Consider the following 13,052-nt stretch of genomic DNA (forward strand, 5'->3'; position numbering starts at 1 on the left):
TTATCACTATGGGCTGGTATTCTTTTTTTGTTAATCGGATGGTATCATACTTCACTTCACTTCAACGTACTTCGATGGAAACTGTTTCTTTTTTGCTATTTTACACAACTCTTAACGGGACTCATTTTTTCATTTGTTTGCTTGTTGATGCTTGCAGAGGCAGAGTGAAAAACGATGAAAACACATGAAACTGGTTTGATCCGTCAGTTGTTTTCTTGGACTCTTAAACATATATCCAATGAAGAGCTTTACAGAGATAAGGTCCATGTCTTTGCTAGCTTTTCTACTCTTAAAAATACAGTGTGTGTGTCAGTGTGATTTTGTGCATCCTTAATCTTTTCACAACATTTTGCAGTCACCGTTATAACTGAGTTCACTTGACACACCTACCTTAAACCTATGGAATGCCATTAATTACTTTGCATTATATTTTTCCGATAGTTGATCAATTCAGCATGCCATGAATTATTGACACATTTCAATTAAAAAATCGTGAAATGCAAAACAAATATGTTACTTGTTGGTTTCTTAGAACGGAAATACATGTACACTATCTGTATTGCGCTGCACTATATTATAAGATAAATAGTCTTATGATTTATTTGAGTAAATTAATCACTCTTTTCTCTCTCTTTACTGCTTGTTCTTTGTAGGTGGAAACAATTCCCGAGTCATTTGAGTCTGAATATCAATATCTTAGCTCTTATATTTATCCTTTGCTGGAAGAAACTCGTGCTGAGTTGAGTTCAAGCATGGAGGTTATCTCGAAGGCGCCTTATGCTGAATTAATCTCATCAAAAAAATCTAAGCCATATGACTCCCACTTTTATGATGTTGAAGTTGATTTTTGGAGAAATAAGTTAGGTGATTTTTGGAGAAATAGGTTAGGTCAAGGTGGGAAAGATCCATATAAACCTAAACCTGGCGATATTTATTTAGTGTCAGATACAGTACCGGAACTTGCTTCTGATTTAGAGCAACATGGAAGGACATGGAATTTTGCTTTGGTTACTCGAGTTCCTGATTTTGATGTATCAAGGAAAAAATCTAAAGGTCTTGAAGATGAGCTTAGTACGTATGACTCTAATGTTGTCGATGACATTAATGCCAATCATAAAAAGTTTAATGTCAAATCTTCGAAGGCCATTACTATAGGAGAGGGGGGCATGAGGACATCCGTTTTTATAGTTTTTCTGACAAATGTAATAACAAACAGTAGAATATGGATTTCGTTGCACAAGATAGGAAGCATGAAGATTCTCAAGGAGGTTTTCAGCCCTGATACCATGGTATGAGATAGGCTTACCAAACTTTTCTTTGTTACTGTACCTCTCACTATTTAAATGCAAAAACTTTCTATGTTTGTGATGTATACGACAAAATTAAAATATCCTTTCATGGTATTTAGTTTTAGTTTTTATTTCTCCCTTTATCATATTAAGCTTTCCATGCAAGTAATCAGGATTAATAACTTGACAATTTGTATGTTGGTGTTAATAACCTTGCAGATTAAGGAAACATGCAAACTCTGTTCTTCCATGCAGATGGATGAGATTCAGACCAAGAGGTTAGGTGTGAGCTTAACCTCTCTGAATGACTCTCAAGCTGATGCTGTCCTTAGCTGTATTTCCACAATGAAGTGCGAACACAGATCTACTGTAAAACTTGTCAGGGGTCCTCCTGGGACTGGGAAAACGAAAACTGTGAGTACATTGCTCTGCGTCCTCCTCAAAATGAACTACAATATAGTTGCATGTGCCCCAACAAATGTAGCAATTGCTGAACTATCTTCACGAGTGCTGAAGCTGGTAAAAGAGCCTTATGAGTTGGACCCTGGAATGAGAAATTCACTTTATTCTTTGGGAGATCTGCTCTTATTTGGAAATAATGAATATTTGCAACTGGATGGGGATCTTAAGGAGATTTTTTTGGATTATCGTGTGGATAAGCTTGCTGAGTTTCTTGATAGAAATAGTTGGAAGTATTACTTTATGAGTTTGATAGATGTTCTTGAAAATTGTGTTTCACAGTATGATATTTTTATAGAGAATGCGTCAAAAAGTGAAAGTGAAGCAGTGAAAGAAAGTGGAAGTGGAAGGTGTTCAGGTCATTCATTTCTCAAGTTCATAAGAGAACGCTTCACTGAAGCTGCATTACCACTGAAAAGGTGTATCACTACTTTAGGCACCTGTCTGACTGCAGATTTCTTATTACAGCATAATTACAAAAACATGAGCATTCTTCTCGGTTTGCTTGATTCTTTTGAATGTGTGTTATCTCGAGATGACGTGGTTGAGGAAGAACTAAAGGAACTCTTTGCAGAAGAAGTTCTAAATAAGAATGCATCACTTTCCTCCAGGGGTCTATCTGGGAATGAAACAGTAAAGTGCCATAGTTTAGACCTTTTTTATAAGATCAGATGTGAATCCCTCATTCTTCTAAAATCGCTTTCTAATGATCTCAACCTTCCCGGACATATGGATACAGATGAGATAAGAGATTTGTGCTTTAGTACCGCTTCTCTTATTTTCTGCACTGCTTCTAGTTCGTTTAAGTTGCATTCGGTGGTAACAAAGCAACCACAGTTGGTGGTTATTGACGAAGCTGCTCAATTGAAAGAGAGTGAATCAACAATACCTTTGCAACTTTCAGGCATACAGCATGTTTTTTTAATTGGTGACGAGTGCCAGTTACCAGCAATGATACGTAGCAAGGTATAGTTAGTTGTACTACTTGGATATGTGTTTGAAGCATTTAAGGTCTCCCCTCAATTTCGAATATTCTATATCTGTAGTTTACTCTCATCTCTTTAATTGCTAAAAGATAATTGTACCTTCTCCTTATATGATCAGGTTTCTGAGATTGCTGGTTTTGGCAGAAGTCTATTTGAGAGGTTGAGTGCAGCGGGACATCCAAAGCACCTCCTGAATATGCAGTTCAGAATGCACCCTGAAATAAGCTTTTTTCCAAATTCTATATTCTATCTCGGTGATATCTTGGATGCTCCTAACGTTAAGGACCATAACTATGAAAAACATTATCTCCCAGGACCTATGTTTGGTCCTTATTCCTTCATAAGTGTTTCCGATGGAAAAGAAGAATTTGATGATATGAGTCATAGCAGGAGAAACTTGATGGAAGTAGCTGTTGTATTGACAATAGTGCAGAATCTTTTTAAAGGTATGCTTTTTTTTCCTTTTAGTGCGTACATCCATGATTGTGGATCCATGTTACTATTTTAGTTTACTTTGTTGATATTGCTCATATTGCACCATGTTATGTAGGAAAAATATGACAGAAAGTAGGTCTTCAAGAGCAGTACAAACTTGAATTATTGTTTGTTTGAAAGTGACCATTGGTGTCATAGATTAGTACTTAATTAGTTCTGTTTCGGTTTCATGACAACTGCAGCAGTTTTCCGTATGTAGTCCAATTTTCCATTGTCTTCATATTGATAGCTTCAATTAATTACATTCTTCAGTTATTCACATTTCTTTGAAACGATGGCATGAAGTTAATCTCCATTGTTTTTGTGCTACAGCTTGGGAAAAATTAAGAGAAAAAGTTAGCATTGGTATTGTTTCTCCATATGCTGCTCAGGTAGTTAAAATTCACGAGAAACTTGGACAAAAGTATGAGAAGATTGAGAACTTCGATGTAAAGGTGAAGTCCATTGATGGTTTCCAGGGTGGAGAAGAAGACATCATAATAATGTCCACAGTTAGGTCCAACGGAGCTGGAGACATTGGCTTTCTTTCGAATCATAAGCGTGCTAACGTTGCTTTAACAAGGGCTAAGTACGAGCTTTTTGCCTTTATGCATTATAGCGTGTCACTGAGTATTCTACTCATTGTGTAGTAATTATGCTGATCACTGGTTTCTTGGTGTTTGTTTCAGACACTGCCTTTGGATATTGGGGAATGGAACAACTTTGGCAAATAGTGATTCCATCTGGACTTCATTAGTCAATAATGCAAAAGATCGAGATTGTTTCTTCCATGCAGATAATGATAAGGCTCTTGCAAAAACAATCTTGCAGGTGAAGAAAGAGCTTGATGAACTGGATGATTTACTTAATGCGGATAGCATACTTTTCAAAAGTGCAAGGTGGAAGGTAAAGTGATTGCCTCTCTCAATTTGTTATATCTAGCAAGTCATGTTGCTAAACTTTTGTCATATCGTCTGATACTGTCATGTCATTTGTGCCTTCTATATTTCCAGGTTCTATTCAGTGATAACTTCAGGAAATCGTTTGGAAATCTCAAGTCGTCTCAGTTACAGAAGTCTGTTATTAACTTGCTGCTGAAACTTTCTAGTGGCTGGCGCCCAAAGAGAAAGAGTGTGGACAGTGTTTGTCAGAATTCCTCACAACTTGTTAAACAATTCAAGGTCGAACACTTGTATGTAATAACAACAATTGACATTGTTAAGCATTCTATGTACACCCAAGTGTTGAAGATCTGGGATATATTACCTTTGGCAGAGATTCAGAAACTTATTAAGCGCTTGGATAACATATTTGGAATGTACACAGATGATTTCATCAGCCGATGCAAGGTGAAATATATTGAGGGGTAAGTGTGGTCAACCTTTGCATCAACCTTGTTTCATTAGTAATGATAACCCCACATGCGTTTTGAGATGTAGGATGGTAGAGTGAGCGTCCTTGTCAATCATCAATCTTGTTTCTATATTAATGCCACCGTCAGGCATGCATTTCAAGATTTTAAATGGTAGAATGAGCATCACTGGTTAAGTTTTTGTGGGTGCCAATGACAGTTTGCAGATGTCATTTTGCGCACAATATGTTATTTAATTTTGCAACTCATTAAATTCTTCAGTCCATTTTATGACACTCTTCTTGATAAAAAAAATCTTTATCGTTATATATTATCTGCTAGCTTGTCATTGATAAAACAAGTTTCTGCGTATTTGGTTGTGTCTACAGGAATTTGGAAGTCCCAATGACTTGGCAAACCTTCTCTGATATTGTCCGGTATAAGAAACTTATAAGCAATGAGGCTGGAAGTGTCGATTCAAGTATCACAACATGTAATAATAGAAGTTACGCTGAGAATTCCAAGGTGAGCGAGAGTCTGCTACTCATGAAATTCTACTCCTTGTCTTCTGGTATGGTGGGCCAGCTGCTCTCTGGACGTGATGGTAGAGAAATCGATCTCCCTTTTGAGGTTACAGAGCAAGAACAGGAGATCATTCATTTTCCTAGAAGTACTTTTATACTTGGAAGGTCCGGAACTGGAAAAACTACTGTTTTAACCATGAAACTTATTCAAAAGGAACACCATTTTTATCTCTCCTCTGAAGGGCTGTCTGATGTCAAGGATGATACAGATGTTCGTTGTTCCAATAGTAGAGAGACCAGTGAGTACCAAGGGTCTGTATTACGCCAATTGTTTGTCACAGTCAGCCCAAAACTTTGTGCTGCCATAAAGAACTATATTTCTAATTTAATGAGGTTAGTGTGTGTTTCGTTTTATACATTTGTTGTCTTTGATATATTTGGCATCTGGGTGTCATTTGACATAAACCGTAAAGCTGACATTCTGGTTTCTATATCTAATTATGTCCCTTCATTTGTACAGCTTCACCTGTGGAAGTAAATCTCAAGGAGCACACAATGCAATTGATATGCATGACGTTGATGACACTACTCAATTCAGGGACGTTCCTGATTCTTTTACTGATGCTACACTGAAATCCTATCCGCTTGTTGTAACTTTTCAGAAGTTCTTGATGATGCTTGATAGAAGCATGGAAAACTCATACTTTGATAGATTCCAAGATGTAAGGGAGTTTTCTCTTGTTACAAGTGGAACGTCAAGTTCAACTCCGTTGCAAGTGTTCATAAGAACTAAGGAAGTCAATTTTGATCGTTTTAATTCTTCTTACTGGCCTCATTTCAATATTCAACTTACAAAAAAGTTTGATGCGTCAACAGTTTTCACTGAGATAATATCATATATAAAAGGGGGATTTAGATTTGGCAGAACTTCTGATGGAAAACTGGGCCGGGAAGATTATGTTTTGCTATCTGAGGGACGGGTGTCAAGTTTAAGTACGGATAAAAGAGAAAAAATATATGATATTTTTCTCGATTATGAGAAGAAGAAGATGCACAATGGTCATTTTGATCTTGCCGATTTTGTAAATGATCTGCATCGTCGCCTTAGACTTGGATGTTATGGTGGTCAGCTGATCGACTTTGTATATATTGATGAAGTGCAGGATCTAACCATGAGACAAATTGCTCTATTTAAATACATATGTAGAAATACTGAGGAGGGCTTTGTATTCTCGGGTGACACTGCACAAACAATTGCCAGGGGTATAGATTTTAGGTTTCAAGATATAAAGTCTCTTTTCTACAATGAGTTCCTTGTGGGATTTCAAAGTGGCAATCAACCACGTGTCTCTGACATTTTCCATTTGAGCCAGAACTTCCGTACCCATGCTGGTGTACTTAATTTGGCATGAGCGCTATTGAGATTCTCTATCACTACTTTCCACTATCTGTTGATATTTTGAGCCCCGAAACCAGTCTCATATATGGAGAAGCACCAGTTTTGCTCGAATCAGAAAATGATGAGAATGTGATTGTAACTATTTTTGGGAATAGTGGAATCAGTGGGGGGTATATGGCCGGATTTGGGGCCGAACAAGTAATTTTAGTACGCGATGACTGTGCAAGGAAAGAAATTTCTGATTATGTTGGAAAACAAGCCCTTGTTTTAACAATACTTGAATGCAAGGGCCTAGAGTTTCAGGTAAATGTTAGTGTCATTGTTGTTGTTCTTTGTATCCATCCTACTGGAATTTTAATGCTTAGTATTTAAATAAGTCATTTTTTGGACAAAGGACATTGTTTTAATTGATAATCACTTCATAGATAACTATTCACCAGAATCCTTGCAATTTGGATTAATGTTCATCATCCTGTTTTTGATTTTAACGCTAGTGCTCATCCTAGTAGTGGACATTTATTAGATAGAATAATCAACGTTAGCACAGTTAGCTTTAGTAGATTACCTCTGTTTTCGATTTACAATATTATGCAAAAGGTCTAAGTTCGATCTTTAGAATATGTTTCTAACCTCTTATTTTATTTTATACTATTGACTATGTTCTGTTGGTTCTATATTGCTTTTGCAGGATGTGTTGTTGTACAATTTTTTCGGTACATCACCTTTGAGAAATCAGTGGAGAGTTGTTTATGAATACATGAATGAGCAAAATATGCTTGAATCCACCTCAACTAGAACATTTCCAAGTTTTGATGAGACTAAACATAACATTCTCTGCTCTGAACTGAAGCAATTATATGTGGCAATAACTCGTACAAGGCAGAGGTTGTGGATCTGTGAGAACATGGAGGAGTTTTCGATGCCAATGTTTGACTATTGGAAGAAGTTGTTCCTTGTTCAAACTAGGAAACTTGATGACTCACTTGCTCAAGCAATGCAAGTTGCAAGCAGCAAGGAAGAGTGGAGCTTACGCGGTGTTAAGGTTCGGAGCTTTTTTTTTTTTTATGTAATTACTGATCTTGGCGACCTGGAGGATTGCTTTAGCACAAATACTCATTATGTTTAGCTTGACCTCTTAGTCTCTTACTAGAGCTAATATCTAGATTTTGATGTAGTGACTCATACAACTGTACCATTGCCTTATGTGTTTATATTATGGACAGCTGTTTAATGAGGGTAACTTTGAAGTTGCTACAATGTGCTTTGAAAGAGCCGGAGACTCATATAGAGAGAAATGGGCACGAGCAGCTGGCCTTCGAGCTTCATCTGACCGTCTGCGTGGTTCAAATTCTGAACATGCTCGTATTGCCCTTACACAGGCAGCAGAGATGTATGAAACAATCGGCAAAGATGAGATAGCTGCGAAGTGTTTCATTGAATTGAAGGAATATAAAAGAGCAGGTTTGTACTGTAGACTCGAATTACTTTATGAACATTTTCTTTGAATCAAGGTATTTCATTTTTTTTCCTGGTGTTCTTCTAATCATAGTGTGAAAGAAAAAACATCGACTTTAGGGAAAACTATTGCAGTTATCATAGTTTCGAAGATGCAATTAGTTTGAACTTATGTCGAATGTTATTTGCGCTTTGGGTGTACTAGAATGTCGAATGCTTCATGTTTCTACGAAACCATGAAAATCGTTTCTACGGGATCATTTTACTATGTCTATAATTCTGTATGTACTGAAGAATTTAATGTGACTTTGTTCGAACTCTCTATTTCAACTGACGCTGACTTTTGCTTATGTTTCTTCAATTCTGGAATCGTTTGTCTGACTAGATTGATTGATGCTTGATCTACATGACAGGAAACCGATTACGTTTGTTTCATATTTTTGGCTTTCTTGTAGTTCTGTTCCATAACTCAAGAGTTTGAACATTGTAGTAATGAAACTTTGAGCTCTGCTATAGGACTTATTAGTTTTTCAAGTTCTTCAACCTTAAATTGTTTTAAATATGTTATCACTTCTCATTGGTGTACAGTATACTGGTAGGAAAATTAGGTCTTTGTGTTCTAGAGAATGCTATGTCATTGGTCTTAAATTTTGCTATTATTGCTACAGGTATTATTTACTTTCGAGAAATGTGGAGATTCTAGACTAGAGGAGTCTGGTGACTGCTTTTCTCTTGCTGGGTGTTGGAATCATGCAGCTGAAGTATATGCAAGAGGCAACCACATTTCAAAGTGTTTCTCTGCTTGCAGAAAGGGAGAAGTTTTTGACATGGGGTTGAACTTCATTAAACAGTGGAAAGTGAATGCATATGAAGGTGTTGATATGGACGTCGACAGTTTACAAGCACTGGAACAAGATTTTCTGAAGAAGTGTGCAATTCACTATCATGATAAGAAGGATCACGAAAAATATGATGAAGTTTGTTAGGGAGTTTCATTCAATGAATTCCATACGTGGGTTTTTGAGGTTAAGGAATTATCTAGATTACCTTTTGTTGTTGGAGGAAGAGTTTGGAAATTTCCTCGAAGCTGCCAACATTGCGAGGGAGAAAAGGGATCATCGTTCTGAGGCTGCTCTGCTACTAAAAGGAGGTCTTGCTGAAGATGCTGGTGACGTTTATTCTGTTGCTCAGTGTTGGTCGCTCGCAGCTGAAGCATACGCTAAGGGTAATTACATTTCAAAGTGTTTGTCTGCATGCACAAAGGGAAAACTTTTGATATGGGGCTGAACTTCATCCAACATTGGAAAGGAAATGACTGTGAAGGTGTTGACATGACGACAAAAAGTCTGGAATTAGAAGAATTGGAAAAGGATTTTCTGAGAGGATGTGCACTTCACTTTCATGAGCAGAAAAACACAGAATCTATGATGAAGTTTGTTAAGAAATTCCATTCAATGGAATCAAAGAACACTTTTTTAAGGTCTTTGAATTACCTCGATGAGCTTTTACTGTTGGAGGAAGAGGCTGGAAATTTTATGGAGGCTGCCAGTATTGCTATGGAGAAAGGGAATGTTCTTTCTGAAGCTGATCTGCAAGCTAAGGCTGGTCATTTTGAGGCTGCATCAAGGTTGATTCTTTTGTATGTTCTTGGATACTCACTTTGGGCAACTGGAAGCCGAGGATGGCCTTTGAAGAATTTTACAAATAAAGAAGAACTTCTAGCGAAAGCAAAGAAGTTTGCAATCAATGTCTCAGATTGTTTTTATGAGTCCGTTTGTTTGGAGGCTGATCTATTATCAAATCAACAAAGTAGCTTGTTGGACATGGGAAAATGTCTGAGTAATGCAGAAAGACTTTTCAATGTCAGAGCTGAAATTATCACTGCTTGGAAGATTCTTGGTGCACATCTTAGGTTCCAGCCCGAGACTTTGTGTGGGAACTGGAAGTGGAATTGAATACAAATAAGCATGCGAAGACTCGATTTCAAGAAACACTGTGTCTGTAGATACATTGTTATCCTCTTGGAATTTTTGGAGCGAGAGGATTGGGATTATACTTGATTACATCAACTATATTGGAAAGGAAAACGAAGATAAACATAATAGTTACTGAACAATTTTGTTTGGATTACATTGGTGTACGGAAAAAGGATGGAAATCACTATTTGGTCTACCCTTGGGTAAGAGTTAATGGCCAATGGTTGGAAAACATTGACAAAAAATTTCTTACAAGGACAGGAGACTTGTTTTGTTTGGATGCACACCATCTTGCAGTTGCTGCAAGGGGTTATTGGATTTCAGAAGTTATTTCTGTTGGGTTGGGAGTGTTAAAGACTTTGGATGCTCTCCATAAATTCTCTGTTCAGAATTCTTTCTCAAAATTTTGTCAAGGCAGGGTCCTTCTTCACATATATCAAGTCACAAAGCATGTTATGGAGTTCAGTAAATGGCGAGTTGGTACTTCAGAGCTTCAGAAGGTGCCAAAATTCCTTGAAACATCAAAAAGAAACTTTCTTGGTATTGTATTTCCGCTAGACAAGCGACAGATGATGATGAAAAATATGGTGTCTCTGAGAGCCACCAAAGTTTTTGGGGATCTACTTCATGAAGTTCTTATTGAAAATGTCGACTTCAAGTTAAAGTTGACATACGGGAAAATCGGATGGACTGTGGCGCTGTTGTTTGTCTATGGAAAGCTTACTGATGTACTATATGAGAGGATTGCAAGGTTCGTCAACATAGACACGCCTTGGAAGTTATTCATTATGAAGCTCAAGGATCATCTAGTTTCGAGATTGGAGCAGCTGTCTCTTGCTTTTCAGCTCAAAGAAGCTTTGCAACATACTTTCTATGCCAACTGGCGGGAAGAAGCTGACTACATGTCACCGCATTGTTTTGTCTATCTTGTCGAACGCCTCCTGCTTTTGGTATCTTCTTCGCAGAAAAACTTTTACACAACAAAATCTTCTCTAATAGAAACACTATATTTTGAGAAATGGCACGAAATGTCCAGCAGATCTATGGAAAATAAAAATCCCGTGCTTATGGAAGAGTGCCACAGTTTTGTTGTTCATATCATTGATCAGCTTCTCTTCAATAGCAAGGAGACTTTTGAATGGCTTGAACAGTCCAAGATTAATGCAGAACTGTATAACCCCTTGCTGGTGTTACGACTGATTATACTACTTAGCTTAATTTGTCTAAACACAGGGCAGTATTTTGGTTTCCTGGAAACTCTGTTAGGTAGGAATGACATTAAGGCACAGCTGCCTCCAGCTTTTCATGAGATTCTTCTTCTGGGGAGTAAGGACAACTTTGGAAATGTTCTTGCTGAAGCACTAAAAATAATTGAGGATCCATTGATTATTGTGAGATTGGAAAATGAATTTCCAGGATTTGTCTGCTCCGAAGCTCTTGTGATAGATTTAAACGTGATTCGACACAGAGAGGAAATATTGGAGGTACTGTTCCCAATTAAAGCTGTGCAAGTCCAAGAAGACACTTTTGGATTGGAAACTAGAAGGTTAAGCACTCCAAGTCCAAGTCCATCCCCATGCGATACTGATGTGATCGGCAAAGAAGATCAGGTCATGGGGAATGAGAACAAAAGAGAGAATTTGGATTTGACAAAAACTTATCAGGCGTTTTGGATTGTCGTTGATAGTTTAAGTTCAAGGACGCGTGGTAACAGTATGGGCGATACTGGCGATGATCCTCATATTAAGGTAAGAAAATGGTCATATACACTATTTAGTGTGATAGTTTGATTGTTATGTATGTGTTCTTGCCTTACAGACTTGTTTAAGAGTTTCCTTTCTTGTGAGAAGTTGGAAATAGAGTCCTGCATTCACATCCTTGATGTTGCAACAACTAAGTACAATCAGGAAGCCTCCTGGGACAATGATGGAACCCTTTTTGTAGAAGCAAAGAACATACTCGATGAACTGAAGCAGCTCTCAGTTTCTTCAAGTGTGAGGTAAATTACGATATATGCTAAAATTGTATTCCTTTTTCGTTTCCTTTTGATAAGTATATACGCCTTCATCAGTAAATTCTTTTTTTTTGTATTAACCTTTTTCCCTAGTGTAGTGTTGGCTGAAATTCTTTTTATTGTTCTTTCAGTAGCAAGGACCATAAGAGTAATACTCAAAGAATTGGAGAAGTTTTTAACAATTTGCAGGTAAGTAGACCAAGGCTGCAGAAATGGCTGGATTCAGTCTTCTTGGAAAGTAGCCAGACTGCGAAATGTAATGTTAAGCTAGCAGCAAAACATGTTAGCAACAAAGGGAAGGAGAAACACGAGGTGAAGGGAAATCCTCCTTCAAAGAAAAAAAACAGTAGACGCCGCAGCAAGAAGTAGCATGTTCTGTAACTACAGGTCTACATTATAGACTACTTACTCTGTATTTGTGAATACTGACCAACTGCAGTTTATTGTTTGATCCATTGGTCTCCTATTTAGACATGTTCTATAAAAAATCTAAATTAATCCAAAGGAAAAGAGACCTATTTAAGAAATTTCTATGAAATATATGGTAGAGAAAGTGAGAAACTACGTACAACAGATTAAATGCATGTAATATCGAAGTTGACTCGTGCCAGAGTAAAAAACAGCGTATATACTAATACCAAATAGGTTATTTCTAAGAGGATACAGCGTATATACTATCCAGTCGAATGCATATTCTCTTCAAGTAATTCCATTTTTTTTCTTTTTTTCTTTTTTTCTTTTCAAATCTTCTTTCAACTTTGGCGCCAAAATTAAATATGTATCAATATAAAAAACTATTAAATTTTATTACAATTCTCTCAGAGTTTATTAACAGAAAACGCAATTACAAATTGCAACAATATTACAAACCAAAATATTGATGATAGTAATAGTCAATGAAACCAGAAATTGTAGAAGTTGTACCTTTTTGTGGGGTTTTTTTTTTCAGAAATGTGTGTGAAGTTTTTTGTTTTTTGTTTTGTCATAGATGAAAAGAAATAGGAGGGATATAAAATTACATTTGGAGTATCACCATATATAATTCTTTTATGGAAAAATAAATGAAAAATTTGTGAAAGAAAAATGGAATGATGTGGAGAGAGAATGAGATAAATCTTTTGTTTA

The 13,052-nt window shown here is 36.9% G+C and overlaps 1 protein-coding gene across 1 annotated transcript; it reads left to right on the forward strand.

Annotated features, from left to right (window-relative positions):
• On the forward strand, positions 1-12,454 carry LOC147512964 (uncharacterized). Its single transcript, XM_086595943.1, is given in 20 exon segments — positions 1-41; positions 158-261; positions 654-1,289; positions 1,509-2,714; positions 2,853-3,180; positions 3,542-3,797; positions 3,898-4,114; positions 4,222-4,574; positions 4,949-5,476; positions 5,604-6,490; positions 6,493-6,785; positions 7,171-7,524; positions 7,706-7,943; positions 8,537-8,553; positions 8,624-8,914; positions 9,347-9,861; positions 9,863-10,028; positions 10,030-11,661; positions 11,764-11,912; positions 12,059-12,454. Coding segments are annotated over 19 exon segments (8,391 nt in total). The 5' UTR covers positions 1-41; positions 158-174; the 3' UTR covers positions 12,297-12,454.
• Positions 12,455-13,052: the final 598 nt, after the last annotated feature.

Source organism: Coptis chinensis, chromosome 3 (genome assembly GCF_015680905.1).
Source record: "Coptis chinensis isolate HL-2020 chromosome 3, ASM1568090v1, whole genome shotgun sequence".
Lineage (NCBI taxonomy): Eukaryota > Viridiplantae > Streptophyta > Magnoliopsida > Ranunculales > Ranunculaceae > Coptis > Coptis chinensis.